Below are 15,490 nucleotides of genomic sequence, written 5' to 3'. Positions count from 1 at the left end.
ACTGTTCCCCATTTTGGAAGAGAATGTCCAGCTTATTCATAAGTGTTATGAAAATTGGATAATCCACCCATTTAAAACTAAACACAGGAATAAAAAAGTTTACATGTTTGCGGGCTCTGGAAGCTACCGGAGAATTGACAGACTTTGTAGCATTAGCCTTATCATAAAGGTCACAGGCTAAAATTGTCACTTTGTTGTCAGGGCTATAGTCCATTGAAGCAATTCTTAGAGCCTTGAGATCACTGCGGCCGCAGACCTGTTCTTCCAACGCATATCCTGGCACATTTGTAACACTTAGGACCTGTTCAATTTTACAAAGAGCCAGCCTGATGTTTAGCCATTCTCTCATCCCCAGAGCCGGGGGAAAACTCCCAGGTTTTGCAGGATAAAGGGGTTTGGGTCCACGGTCTGTGAATATCTTTACCGTAGAATCCTCCGGGTGGAATATGTAAGACATGTGGCCCTCACTCGTACCCAAAAATCCTTTAAAACATTCTGGAGCTTCACACAGAACTTCTTCAAGGCTTTGGTCACTGGGTTCATGACAAGCCGAGCATAACATCCCTAAAATTGGCATAGGTGTCATTTTTGTTTAATATTCAGGGGGGTTATCATGTACAGTCTTAAACAGGTATTGTTCAGCGGCTTTATAAGGGGCCTTAACCAACCCAAACCGTGAGAAACAGTAACAGGTTGACCTGACACATGGTCACTTACTCAACCCAGGGCATGCACCCTTCTACATGACATAGGGTCATAAATCATTACATAGGGTCATAAATCAGGCTTGGGTCATCAATCATTAACGGCCTGTCAAAGGGACCCTTACTCACCCCATAGCCCCCACCTAACCAGGCTTGTCTATCAGGCTTGGGTCATCAATCATTAACGGCCTGTCAAATGGACCCTTACTCACCCCATAGCCCCCACCTAACCAGGCTTGCCTGACCAGAAGACATGCACACGTCATCACTACATAGGGTTCACATAGAGTTCACATAGGGTCATCAATCAAAATTTTGACCCGTGACATCTACTCTATTCTCTCTGGGGGTGATTATTTTCTGTTCAGTGTTTTTCCAGCACCATTCAGGACTGTTCGTTTGTTGTTTTATTTATTGTTTCAGTGTTCAAATACTTTATTAAAGAATATGGACACTTACCACCCTGCGAATTGGTCCGATCTCTCTTACTCCTCGTCAGAGGAAGACAACGAACGTTACAGCATCAAACTGTAAGATCAAAGCATCAGACAAGCTCAATGCATATAGTTGATTTTATTAAAACACATAGGGTGTGTCTATATATGGAAAAATACACGTTTAAAAGTTTTGAGCAATTGATTGGTCGAAAGAAGAGAGGACTGCGACCTGTACACTCTCGTTGGCTGGCCCTCGCTTCATACTGGCCGCCTCTCCTTCCAGTTCTCTGCTGCCAATGACTGAAACGAACTACAAAAATCTCTGAAACTGGAAACACTTATCTCCCTCACTAGCTTTAAGCACCAGCTGTCAGAGCAGCTCCCAGATTACTGCACCTGTACATAGCCCATCTATAATTTAGCCCACACAACTACCTCTCCCCCTACTGTATTTATTTATTTATTTTGCTCCTTTGCACCCCATTATTTATATCTCTACCTTGCACATTCTTCCACTGCAATTCTACCATTCCAGTATTTTACTTGCTGTATTGTATTTACTTCGCAACCATGGGCTTTTTTTTTTGCCTTTACCTCCCTTATCTCACCTCATTTGCTCACATTGTATGTAGATTTATTTTTCTACTGTATTATTGACTGTATGTTTGTTTTACACCATGTGTAACTCTGTGTTGTTGTATGTGTCGAACTGCTTTGCTTTATCTTGGCCAGGTCGCAATTGTAAATGAGAACTTGTTCTCAACTTGCCTACCTGGTTAAATGAAGATGAAATAAAAATAATAATAATTGTAAATAAGAATTTGTTGTTAACTGACTTGCATAGCCAAATAAAGGTTAACATTTTTACTTTTTTTGTTGGTAGAGTATTTAAATGTCTTAAAATATAGTTAAATTTAAATACGTTTTATTTAAATAAGGTGTGGATGGTTTGACTGCTTTTTTGTGAGGAACTGACGCACTTTGACATGAAGTTTGACAGGGAGATGAGAGAACAAATTTAAGCCAATGAATGAATCAACTGAATCACATTTTAATTCGTTTTTCAATGAGTCATCGAGTTAAATAAGCGTATGAACTGATTGGAATTTACCAGAATGTATCAATTGGACATACACGGTGGACAGCTACCCAGGCAGGAGATGGTTGTTTGGCCAATGAAACAGTAAACAATAACGTTTTTTTTTTACGGAAGTGGCGATCTTAAACACGGCTGCATCACAGAGTTTCTAAACCCAGAGGCGCAACATCGCAAGACTTCCGGGAACGCTTGTGAAACAGACCAAGCAGACCAGGCCGGGTTTGAGAAGTCAGAGTGAAATGAAAAGTAGTAGTTTAACACGTTACTACTCCAACCGCGTGAAAGTGACAAACTGACAAGTTATCATTTTCGTCAAAAACAACTTGATATCGAAATAGTCCCTTTATGTTGACGGCTTGCACATGCGCAGTTTGACCGATAGACCCAATAACGTGTTTCTGTGCGTCAGCCTAGCTAGCCAACGTCGCCATGACATCGCCTACATGTGTGATCAGGGATTTTTATTGGAGAAGCAGTTTCTGCCTCTCTTTACTGTACTGTCTTTGACTGGAGCCTGTGGGCACAGAACAACGTGATAACTTTTTAAACATGAATGCATTTTGGTTTATCTAACGCAAACCTATTTCTGAATTGAATCAATTGGATTACGATCTACAGAGTTTAGTCAAGGAATACCACCCAAAGGTGAGAAACCTTGCTTGTATTTTTTAAATCTTGTTGGCGTGCGGACCGCTGTTGGACCACGTTGTGTATGCTAGTTAGCTAGCCATTTTCAATGCTATACTCCTGTTTTTCCATTTCAATAAAGTGATCGAAGAAAAAGGTTACTTCCATACGTTAAGTATGTGTAGACGCTAGTGGGTAGCTAATTTAAGCATAATCAACTCCAAGCTGTCTGATGTTGCAGACTTAAAATCTTAATACTTGGTAGCTAGCTAGCTAGTTAGCTAGCACATGCTGCGCTGCATACAACAACGCTGTAAGGTAGTGATTCTCTGCTTGCTCAGTTTTAGATTTTGGTTTATTTGAGTGTTCATATTTTATGTGTTCCTCACATAAATTAGGTGGGCGGAAACTATACGAAGATTAAGAGGAGCCTTATCAACATACAGAAATGGCTTCATTCAAATCCACAAAAATCCCAATATATCCCAAACTTGGAGAGAAAGTTACTCCGGACACATTGTATTGGAAAAACTACAAGGTAAGCCTGTCACACTGTCGATGTGTTCTTGGTGGCAGCATGAGCATACTAGCTATTTAAGTTTCCATATTGCAGTAACAAGACAATTAATAGCCTACTGATGAGGTTGACTTGTCTTTGATTGTGTTCTTTTAACTCTTCTCTGTTGTTGAATGTTTTTCAGGCCCCAGTCCAGATAAAGGAATTTGGAGCAGTCACAAGCATTGACTTCTCCTCCCTGGCACCACACAACTATGCAGTGACTGCTTCTACACGGGTAGGCTGGTCTCACTGCCATTCACATACACGTTAGTAGACTCTAGGAAAACAATGGAGGTTAATTTAGGTTCTGAACTATATCCTCTCATTAAATCCATGATGACAATGGCATACCTTCTGTGATCCATCGACTGAACTACAAATTATGATCTAAACATTTATGACCATAGCCTCTACGAGCCATCTTAAACAATCATAGTCTTGATAGTGTTGGTTGCCATCTACACAAGCTGAAAGGGTGTGTGTCCCTCACTCATTCTAAACCCGCTGCCTGTTTCAGATCCACATCTACGGACCGTTTTCTACGGAGCCAGTCAAGACATTTACTCGCTTCAAGGACACGGCGTACAGCGGAAAGTTCCGGTCAGATGGTCAGCTCTTGGTGGCAGGATGCGAGGACTCCATGGTGCGGCTTTTTGATGTCAGCGGCAAGGTGGCGCTCAGGGTGTTCAAAGGGCACACAAAGTAGGTCCTCAATTCAACGTCACCGGGTTCCCAATGTCTGGTTGGAAAATGTCCCCTAATCCTTCCCTATCAGTGGGCAAAAATAAATTGCTACGCTCAGCAGCAGGCCCGTTGAGTGACGATTTCCTTGAGTGATCCATCAACTGAACTAAAATGGATGGTTTCAACTGCCTCTGTCTTGTGTGGATGTTTTGGACCCCATTTTTTTATTCCTTATTCTGGTGTTCTTTACTACAATTAACTGAACTGTTTCTCTCTGCTCAAGGGGGGTGCATGTAACAGATTTCACCTCAGACTGTTATCACATCCTGACGGGCTCAGACGACTACACTTGTCGCCTGTGGGACATCCCCAATTCCACTGAACTGACCTCATACAAGGAACACACAGACTATATCCGCTGTGGCATCACCAGCAAACTCAACAGAGATATCTTCATAACCGGTGAAATGAAACACAGTTACTGATACAAAGACATGTTTTCAGAAATCATCATTTCACACAACTGCCTCTACCAGCCATTGTAAAGGGATAGTTTGGGATTTTGGCAATGAAGCCCTTTATCTACATCCCCACAACCGGATGAACTCGTGGATACCATTTTTATGTCTCTGCGTTCAGTTTTAAGGAAGTTGCCAAATAGCATTAGCGCAATTGCTAACTAGCGTTGGTGTAATGACTGGAAGTCTATGGGAAGAGCTAGCATGCTAGCTGTTTCTTTAGTCTTCCGGTCATTGCGCTAATGCTAGTTAGCATGGACTTGTGGAGCCACCTCTTAGTTCCTTTTATACTGGATGCAGAGACATTAAAAGGATATCCACAAGTTCTTTTGACTCTGATGTAGTAGGTAAAGGGCTTCATTGCCAAAATCCAGAATTATCCCTTTAAACACCCATACATTCTTGATAGTGTTGGTTTGCTATCTACACACATGCTGAAAGTGTGTTGTTTGTGTGTATTGTCTCTGTCCCCCATCCTCAGGCTCCTATGACCACACACTAAGGATGTTTGATGCCAGAGTGGAAAAGAGTGTGATGACCATGGACCACAGCCAGCCCGTGGAGAGCGTTCTGCTCTACCCTTCTGAAGGACTACTGGTTTCAGCAGGTAAGCTGTAACCGCATAGCTGCATAACCATTATTGTACTGTGAGTTCCATAACCATTTTGTATGTAAATCCGAGACACTCCATTTAGTATGGTATGTTAGGTTTCGTAGGATATGTATTAATTTGTGCATGTCCATCACCCATTTCGTATGATACGTTATGAATTACAATTCATATTATATATGACAAATTTTGCAACTATTGCAAAATTGTTGCAAAAAAGCAGTAAATGATTAGCTAAAATGCTAAAGTTGTTTGTGATGAGATTCTATCTTGCAACCTTTCAGTTGCTAGTCGTTCGCGTTATACGCCCGACCAACCACCCTACTTTTGTTTTTGCCTTAAGTAACCATCTGTCATACCAAATGTAATATATCATACAAAGTTTTGTCCCAGATTTAAATGTACTATGTTATGTCTAGTCGGAGACCAGGCTACCTATATGTACAGTGCCTTCAGAAAATATTCATACCCCTTGACTTATTCCATATTTTGTTGTTACAGCCTGAATTAAAAATGTACAATAAAAATCAAATTCACCCATCTACACACTACCCATAATGACAAAGTGAAAACTATTAAACAAATAAATAATGTTTTATTCAGAATTATCTCATTTACAAAAGTCAATACTTTGTATTATTTGATTTTATTAAGGAGATCCCCATTCTCTTCCTGGGGTCCAGCACCATTTAAGACAGGTATATACAGTTTTAAAAATTACACATTACTTTTCATAACACTTTACCCAATACATTGCATCAGTTACCTGATGTGGGTTCCATGTAACCATGGCTCTATGTAGTATTGTGCGCCTACCATAGTCTGTTCTTGAGATTGTGAAGAGACCTCTGGTGGCATGTCTTGTGGAGTGGCGTATCTTGTGGGGTGTGCATGGATGTCCGAACTGTGTGCTAGTAGTTAAACAGACACCGCGGTACATTCAGCATGTTAACACTTCTTAGAAAAACAAGTAGTGATGAAGTCAATCTCTCGTCCACTTTGAGCCATGAGAGATGTATTAATGTTAGCTCTCCGTGTACATGTAAGGACCAGCCCTGCTGTCCCTCTTCTGAGCCAATTGTCATTTTCTGGGGTCCCTCTGTGGCACCTAAACACACGACTGAACAGTAGTCCAGGTTGGACAAAACTAGGGCCCGCAGGACTCTAGTTGTTGATAATGCTGTTTAGAATTCAGAACAGCACTTTATTATGGACTGACTTCTCCCCATCCTAGCTCCTGTTGTATCAATATGTTTTGATCATGACAGTTAATCCAAGCACTTTAGTCACCTCAAATTCCACATAATTTTTTTACACAATGTAGTTGAGGTTTAGTGAATGATTTGTTCCAAATACAATGCTTTTAGTTTTGGAAACATTTACTGGTTGAATATGTTTGAAATTCACTGCTCAACTAAGGGACCTTGCAGATAATTGTATGTGTGGGGTACAGAGATGAGGTAGTCATAAAAAAAATGTTAAACACTATTATTGCACACAGTGAGTCCATGCGACTTAAGACAATTTTTACTCCTGAACTTATTTAGCCTTGCCATAACAAAGAGGTTGAATGTTTATTGACTTGAGACATTTCAGCTTTTCATTTTAAATGAATTTGTAAAATATATGTTTTAAACATAATTCCACTTTGACATTATGGGGTTTTGTGTGTAGGCCAGTGAGAGAACATCTCAATTTCAACAAAGGATAAATTGTTCAATAAGGGTGCGCTTGTCAATATTAAGCCATATCCCCCTTACAGGATAATATAATTAACCTCATACTTGTGCCGCTTATCATGACTTTACTTTTTTAAACCCCAGCCGTACTTATGATTCAGTACTACACAAATAGTTTTTTTTTTTTTTCTAGTTAAGTAAATGATAACACAGGATAAACATGCACACTTAATACATTAAAAGCAGGTCCCTAGCGGACTGACGCAATATGGTGGCTTGTTACAAAAAAGACATGGAGAGGGACAGAGACCGTAGTACTTTGGTACATTTAGAAACTACTTTGCACACGAACTGCTGCCCGTTTGGAGTAAGAAATCATGAATTTATACGTGTGAATGCCTTGGTAAACCGTGTATCTCGTGTCGGAACCAAGCCTTCTTGGAAAGGGGTTTGGTTGGGCCTTTCCCAACGCTTGTAATGCTCTTATTGTCCAAAAGGGGTCCCCACCTATCTTCTACTGTTGTCCTCCTCTGCCGTCGTTGACTTTGTTGTGTAGTCCTGAACAGAACTACGGAGATTATTCTACTTTCCATTCGCTCCTGAAGCTGCCTCTTTGAAGATAGGCTAGCCAGCCATGTCGATGGTTCCCATTGGGGGATGAGAGTAGCATTCTAGGGTGATTTGAGAAGAGTAGTAGAATGGTCCCACTTATGTTTACTTTTCTAGATACTTTACATAGGACAGCTAATCAGCTGTACCAGTGATTGTCCGGGGGGTGACTATCGTCTCTACCTCGTGTTGAGATTTTAGAGTTCGAACCACTTTGGACGTGAGCTGTACACGCCTCTCTGGTCTGATATGTTAATTCTTAACCCACCGTTTTATACAGTTCATTCAAAAGGGGCGGTTTGTGAGGCACATTCCTGTGTGAACATTGGAGAGGAATGTTCTCTCCTTGATTTACAACAGCGTGTGATCTGTCAACCCCTCCACCAGCTCCCTTCTCCCCCTTAGGGGGTGAGGGGGGGGTTCTCGCTGAAGTTATTTATTGCCAAGCTTATCTGACCAATTCAGATCCTCACTGGACAGTCATGACACCCTCCATTATTTGTTGTGCTCGTCACATCTGTGCTGATGGAGGAAAGACCATTTAGACCAAGTTGTTGTCTCCCCTTCCCCCACAGGAGGGCGCTACGTGAAGGTGTGGGACCTGCTGAAGGGAGGTCAGCCTCTGGTGTCACTGAAGAACCACCACAAGACCGTCACCTGCCTCAGTCTCAGCAGCAACGGACAGAGACTGCTCTCTGCCTCCCTCGACAGGTGTGTGTGAGCAGCTCTAGACAGGTTTGTGTGTATTGCAGCAGGCATGTCGAGTGAAGGTTCCTTGAGTGATCCATCGAATGAACTACAAATGAGCTCTTCAACTCTGAAACAGCCTCTGACAAACATATTTATTAACGAGATTATTGTAAAGATTATTGGATGTTTTGATGGATCTCTTGATTAGATGAATATGCGTTTTTGTTTGTTTTTTACCCTGTAGGCACGTGAAAATCTACAACACAACCAACTACAAGGTGGTTCATAACTTTGACTACGCCGCCTCCATTCTCAGTCTGGCCCTGGCTGTAAGTTTACAAGAAATCCCGAACTGAGACTGAGCAATACACTATGATTATGTTTGATTTATGGATTGTGTATGAAGGCTTCTCAGATATTAATAAAGTCACACGGCTAATGGTTTCTGTCTGTATGTTTAGCCTGATGACGAGTCCATTGTCGTTGGGATGACCAATGGCGTCCTGAGCATCAAACATAGGAAGAGCCCTGAGGAGAAACGGGAAATGGCTGGAAAACAGAGAATGCAGCCAGTGTACCGCATCTTTGTCAAAGGAAGAAACTACGTCCCAAAAAAGGCAAGTGCCTATTCCTCCAACTGTTTTATTCTACTACAAAGAACAATTCTCACTACAGGGATTTTTAACCCGGGTTCTGGAAAGCTGCAGTGTATAGAGCTGTGTTCGAATACTCATACTAACCACACTGACTGTACTATTTGTGACGTGAATTGAGTATATAGTATGCTTATTGGTCATAGTATGATATAGTTAGCCAAAAGTTCCCGGATGTCGTATTAAATTCGTCAAAATATGAACTATACATGCAGAGGACACTATTTCCGTACTCTAGGGCCCATAATGCAAATCTTCGGGAAATGGGCGGAGAATATGCTGCCGAAGTCCATGAGAGCGCATACAAATGAATTGCTTTAACTTAAAAAATAGCTACAAATATTCATACTTTTGAAAAACAACCCCGTGGCTTTTTCCAAATACTCCAGTATATGGTGTTTAGCCCAATCCTAATGGTCAGTATACACACTGTGACCCTACTAATGATAGAGATGGTAGCCTTGAAGTCGTTCAGTGCTGGGATCCTAAATCCTATGAACAACAGGCCTGTTGAGGGATACCTTGACTGATCTGTCTACTGATGATCCCAACCACAACCCCTGACAAATATGTTAGTCAACAAGATCATGTTTAATGGCATGTATTTTCAATTAAGGATATAGTTTCATTTTCCAAGGACTTATTTTCAGTTTCCCGTTTGAATTCAGATAACTCTCCGTAGAACGGCCTGATGAATTCAGTAGTGGTTTTTATATTTAATTAAAAAAAAATGCGAAACCACATTTCCATTCGCAGTTTATATGCGAGGAAAGTAAACAAAAAATCACGACAGCTGTGATGGAAACAGGAAGTTTTGGTACAGATGATGTTTGTTCAACATAGGGGGATCTTTCTGTGTCTTTAAAAATTTATTCACTCAACAAGCACAGCACTTTACACACAAATGACAGATGAGAGAAGCTGCACAGGCTGAGAGAAATTGATGATAAATGATTGTGGGGGGGGACTGTCTTGTTAGACTTCAGTGCAGCTTTTGACATTATCAATCATAGTCTGCTGCTGGAAAAACGGATGTGTTATGGCTTTACACCCCCTGCTATAATGTGGATCAAGAGTTACTTGTCTACCAGAACACAGAAGGTGTTCTTTTAATGGAAGCATCTCAAACATAATCCAGGTAGAAGCAGGAATTCCCCAGGGTAGCTTGCTTTTTTCAATCGTTGGCTTTGTCGTTGGCTTTGAGTAAGGCCAGTGTGTCTATGTATGCGGATGACTCAACACTATACATGTCAGCTACTACAGCGACTGAAATGACTGCGACACTTAACAAAGAGCTGCAGTTAGTTTCAGAATGGGTAGCAAAGGAATAAGTTAATCCTAAATATTTCCAAAACTAAAAGCATTGTATGGGGCAAATCATTCACTAAACCTCAACTACTCTCATAATGAATAATGTGGAAATTGAGCAAGTTGAGGTAACTAAACCGCTGACTGGCTCGAAGTCGGCGTTCCAAATACTACTTTTTGCCAACACAGGCTCATTTCTGGAGAGGTATATTTGCAGGTGTGTAGTGAACGCAGATCTCAAAATTGGTGTTCATTTGCATTCCAAGTGGCATTAAAAGGTCTTAGGTCTTAAATCCAACTTCATGGAACCTGCAGATAGCCTGTATGTGGAAGTATTGATATAGTATCCATCCTATTGACGTAAACTTGGAGTCATAAGTAGGAGGACCACATATGGTGTGTGGTCCTCCCACTACGACTCGGGAAAGCATACAGTTTATTAGCCTACATACAGATAAAATAACTTATGAACTTCACAGGGTGATCTTGTTGCTGCTTTCCAATAACTATCGTCTAATTCTGGTGACATGATCTACGCTTGACTGCTGTTTGACAAATGTTCTTTCTCTTTTTCATAATGTTCTCATCATATAGACTAGCTTACCCGCACAGCCTACCCACACTATCTGCGAGCTGTTGGCTAGTGCGCACATGCCATGATCAGAGTAGGCACACTTGCTAAATAACGCAACAGTTTTTGTGACAAATCTATCAGTGGAATTGAAAACGCGATGGATGTGCACTGTCCCTGTAAAAATAAACTCAACATTTCTATTTTTATTCGGTACATAAGAACTTAAGTGCAAAAGTACATTGTCTGCACTACATCATCACTCACTGATTTTTACCTGCAACAATTCCCCTTGGTGGAAACACCACCGGTGGGAAAATGCACATTTTCTTTATGCAGTTTTTAGAATATTCACCTGAAAATCTGTCATCAATTGAATGGATACCTAGCTAGTGACCTGAAATCGAACCTCTTCCCTCCTTAGGATGACTTTCTTGTCAGCAAACCAGTGAAGAGCCACCTGGCCAAATACGACAAACAGCTGAAGAAATTCAACATCTCCAAGGCCTTGGATACCGCCCTGGAGGTACAATTACTTTCCTGATGATCTCAGCAACTCAGACAAATATCTTGTACAATCTTGATAGTTTTTTAAGTGTGTGTGTGTGTGTGTGCTCGCAGTCGTGGCGGAGGAACAGAAAGCCTGAGATCACGGTGGCGGTGATGAAGGAGTTGGATCGCCGAGGAACTTTGAAGAACGCTCTGGCCGGACGAGACGAGCAGAACCTTTCTCAACTCCTCAATTTCCTGATTGGGTAACACTCACTCAAATACCCAATTCCAAATCAGCGCCTACCTACTCCCTATGTTTGTTTTTTACAATGTGTAATTGTAAAGTGACGGGTAGACAGGTAAGAGGGACACAGATTTGCAGGCACAGGCCAGAGGGGGCAATGTGTGGTCAGGAGTCTGCAGCACAACCACTACACCAGACTGCGGCACACCTGCTCATGTGTCTTGACATTGTTTTATCTTCTCCTTCACAGGAATGTAGTTGATCCCAGGTTTACACCTGTCCTCGTCACCGCCACTGAGATGATTCTTGGTGAGTTTGTGAAACAAATCTTAATTGATTTATTCTGAATATGTATACAGACCTGCCAACCTGCACAGAATTTGGTACCATGCACACAATTTGAGGTCAAGGCATCATAACAACAAAGGTAGTTAGCTGCAGCGTTTAGTCAACTAAGCAAGGACACTTTTTTTGCCTGCACATGCTTTGAACTCTGAAAAGTTAGTAGGTGCGAGCGCATTGACGAGCAAGGAAATGTGCGGTGTTGCAGTAGTTTAGTGCGCGTCCCTACGTGAATGGAAACAGACATCTCAGATGTTCCTCTAATACTGTCCTTCACAGAAAGACCGTTGTTTCATATTCCAAATTGCCTACAGTAAGCTAAACTACTACATTGCATCAAGTAATTTAATTACTCTGAATTTTCTCCCCAAACAAAATTAAGCCAGTTTACATTGACTATGCACCAAAAAAAACAGCGATTGAATAAAATAATCATTACCCCTAAATTGAACCTAAAAAATTTCCTTGAGACCCTCAATTTAATTTAGGATCAAACCAGACGTCTGTGTTAGCTACATTATTTGATATAATTTAAGACTAGGTTTGAAGAAATGACAGTTACAGGGTTTTCAAAAAGACAAAAAGCTCCAACTTCCTGGGAGGGGGGAGTCGACTGACTTTCCCCCACCCAACCGTAGTCCTACATCAGCACCACCTTGTCAGAAAGTCCTAGTGAGAGCCCTGATTTGTACATTTTAAATGTGTTTCTAGTTCGCTACTGAAGAGCAGCCAATTACCAGGTATCCATAACAGTCTGTAACCTACCATTCCTAATGAGGCAGTCATCTGCCAAATCATTATTAGGCAAAAATGTTTGCATTTGCCTATGATTTGAGCAGTGTGGGTGTCGCATGCATGCCGTTGTGGGGTCTGCGGGGCCAGGGGTACTGCTGCCGCACTGAAGTTGTACTATAAAAAATTCTTCAAGTTTGTTAGGTGTGTGTGTGTGTGTGTCATTCTCCTGCCCTCGGTTTCCTCAGACATCTACCAGGCAGTGGTGGGTCAGTCTTCAGTAGTGGACAGGCAGCTTGTACGTCTCCAGGAGCTAGTGGAGAGAGAGGTTGACTACCAGCAGGACCTCCTGGAAGTTCTGGGGATGTTGGATACTCTATTCGCCGCATCCCTCCCAAGGAAAGAGGTGCCTTGCCCAGGCAGCAGCCGGTCTAACGGCTTGGCAGAGGGGAGTTTGGGGGCTCCGGGACCACAGCTCAAGGCCGCCTGAGGCCCCTACAAAAATACTATTCCACCGGGGTACCAGAGTGCCTGGGCTGCCCCCGTCATGACTGGTTCCGGAAGTGCTTCTCGGTCTTTGACGGAACGTCGTCAGACTTCGAGAACCCATGACTACATCCTGCTATCTGAATTTAAACCACCAACTAAAAAATGGATTTGCGCAACCAAGCTGAGCCTTGTTCATGCTGTGCTCCCTGGTTTTAACAGAAAGGGTATTTTAACTGGCTCCAGAGAGAGGACAAAATGGGTTTGACTCTTCAGAGACTGTTTTGTAAATGTACACATCTGTATGTATACTTAAATCTCTGTATCAGACTGGACACAAAGCGACAATTCATTTTTTTGGAACGCCATCAAATTGTCTTTCACAGCTAATGTTTCTCTAAACAGTGTGCGTGTATTCCGTTTCTCTCGCCCTATCTGTTCATGTTTGGTTTGAATTTTTATAGAATTTGCTTACATTTACAATGTGCCGTAAAAAAAAAAAAGAAAGCTGAAGTAAACTATCAATGTTGAAAACAAGGCGCCCTGGATCCTCTTTGATCACACTCTCACATGCGCACCACACACAGTATACTGTCCCAATTGTCATTCTCTCCATCCTCCCAAAGTGTGCACTTGTTCACCAAAGATGGTGAATCAACGAAGATGTCTTACTCAGGCGGTTTACCATTGAATAAAATGCTCACAGTTACGTACTGCTTTAAAGGGTAACTGTCAAACACAATTTCAGCCTTTGCCCAACCCCTTTAAATTTAAATAAACAAAAGCATTCAGGTGGGTAGTAGGGTGTGTGGGGAATTGCTCATAAATATTCATTTTGGGTTTGGGGAAACATTGTCCCAGATCCCAACACTTTCACACTAAAGTATACTTAACAGTAGTCCACTGGCACGCTCTGATGGTAAAATTATGTGATGTCATGCCAAGTAGTGTCCCTTTGCCAATACGTGCCCCACCCCCTCCATGACACATTAGGTTTCAATCCTATTGAAGCCCTATTAAGGTGTTGTTCAGGGTGAATTTATATTTGTGTTTCTGACATCTGTTTTTTGGGGGGGAAATCATGATTTTAGTTTTTTGGAAATTTACTGCCAGGGCCCATTATGGCAATATTGCTCCAGAATATTAATGTTCTGTTGAAGACCTTCTTTGGTTGGTGATAGAAGTACCAAGTCATCAGCATATAGCAGGTATTTCACCTCTGTGTCAAATAGTGTTAGTCCTGGGGCTGGAGATTGGTCCAACATGTCTGCTAATTCATTGATATAAATGTTGAAAAGATTTGGACTCAAATTGCAGCCTTGTCTCACACCTCGACATTGTGAAAATAATTATATTAATTCTATACATTTTATTAAGTCATATACCTTACCACCAAGCCCACTTTGTAGAATTTTGTAGAATAGCCCTTCGTGCCAAATCAAATCAAATGCTTTTGTAAAGTCAATAAAGCAAGCAAAGATTTTGCCCTTTTTTTTGGTGGACATGTTTATTAATTAGTGTGTGTAAGGTGTATATATGGTCAGTAGTGCGATGGTTAGGGAGAAAGCCAATTTGACATTTACTTATTACTTTTTTTCTTGAAGAAAGGTTTGAATTCTTGAATTCAAAATGCTACAGAAAATCTTTCCCAAGTAACTGTTTACGCAAATTCCCCTGTAATTATTGTGGTCTGATTTGTCTCCACTTTTGTGGATAGGGGAGTTGAGCCCCTGGTTCCAGACATCAGGGAAGCAGCCAGGAGTTAAAACCATGTTGAACAATTTAAGCACAGCATTTTGCAACTCAGGCGTGCTGTTTTTCAGCATTTCATTTCTGATGTTGTCTAGACCACCATTTTCAATTTCATCATGTGTCTTGTAGGTATAATTCCATTTCTTGCATTTCAGTGTTTGTTTATACTGTTTCAGAGTTTCAAAGTATTCATATCGTAGCTCTGGGTTGTTTTGCTGCTTATGTTTTTTGTTTGACATTTGCCTTAGGTGTTTTCTAATTGTTTTACATTCATTATCAAACCATTTGTCAAACATTTTGTGTGTCTCTCTCACTGTATGTGTGTCTCTATCTCTCTCTCTGTTGGTCTCTCTCTCTCTCACTTCCTCTCTCTCTCTGTGTGTATCTCTCTCACTGTGTGTATCTCGCTCTCTGTGTGTGTGTCTCTCTGTTGGTGTCTATCTCTCTTTCTCTCCCTCTTTTTCTCTCTTTCTCTCGCTCTTTGTGTCTCTCTCTGTGTGTGTGTCACTCTCTCTCTGTGTGTCTCTCTCTGTGTGGAATCACTTATAAAACAGATACATAAGGAATGTGGAAATAATGTGAAAAAGCTGAATAAACAGGGGTTATACACAGCCGGAGTTTGGCTTTCGGAAGCAAAAAAGAGAATTGGACGCGCAGGAAAAAAGGTTAAATCTGACAAGACTCAAGAGGCGCT

At 41.4% G+C, this 15,490-nt stretch overlaps 1 protein-coding gene across 2 annotated transcripts; it reads left to right on the top strand.

Annotated features, from left to right (window-relative positions):
- Window positions 1–2,098: 2,098 nt before the first annotated feature.
- utp15 (UTP15 small subunit processome component) lies at window positions 2,099–14,537 on the top strand. 2 transcript variants are annotated; one of them, XM_020469756.2, is made up of 13 exons: window positions 2,099–2,885; window positions 3,266–3,405; window positions 3,569–3,661; window positions 3,944–4,128; window positions 4,394–4,572; window positions 5,110–5,235; window positions 8,102–8,237; window positions 8,461–8,545; window positions 8,678–8,833; window positions 11,173–11,274; window positions 11,370–11,503; window positions 11,735–11,793; window positions 12,807–14,537. In XM_020469756.2, exons 2-13 carry the CDS (start codon window positions 3,316–3,318, stop codon window positions 13,046–13,048), a joined length of 1,587 nt encoding a protein of 528 aa, XP_020325345.1. In that variant the 5' UTR covers window positions 2,099–2,885; window positions 3,266–3,315; the 3' UTR covers window positions 13,049–14,537. The 2 variants fall into 2 exon arrangements, with proteins under 2 accessions (XP_020325345.1, XP_031663215.1); XM_031807355.1 differs by having other exon boundaries at window positions 2,878–3,042; window positions 12,807–13,583.
- The last annotated feature ends 953 nt before the right edge of the window (window positions 14,538–15,490 follow it).

Source organism: Oncorhynchus kisutch, linkage group LG3 (genome assembly GCF_002021735.2).
Source record: "Oncorhynchus kisutch isolate 150728-3 linkage group LG3, Okis_V2, whole genome shotgun sequence".
Classification (NCBI taxonomy): domain Eukaryota; kingdom Metazoa; phylum Chordata; class Actinopteri; order Salmoniformes; family Salmonidae; genus Oncorhynchus; species Oncorhynchus kisutch.
Note: the sequence above shows the minus strand (reverse complement) of the source record. Positions and strands in the feature narration are given on the sequence as shown.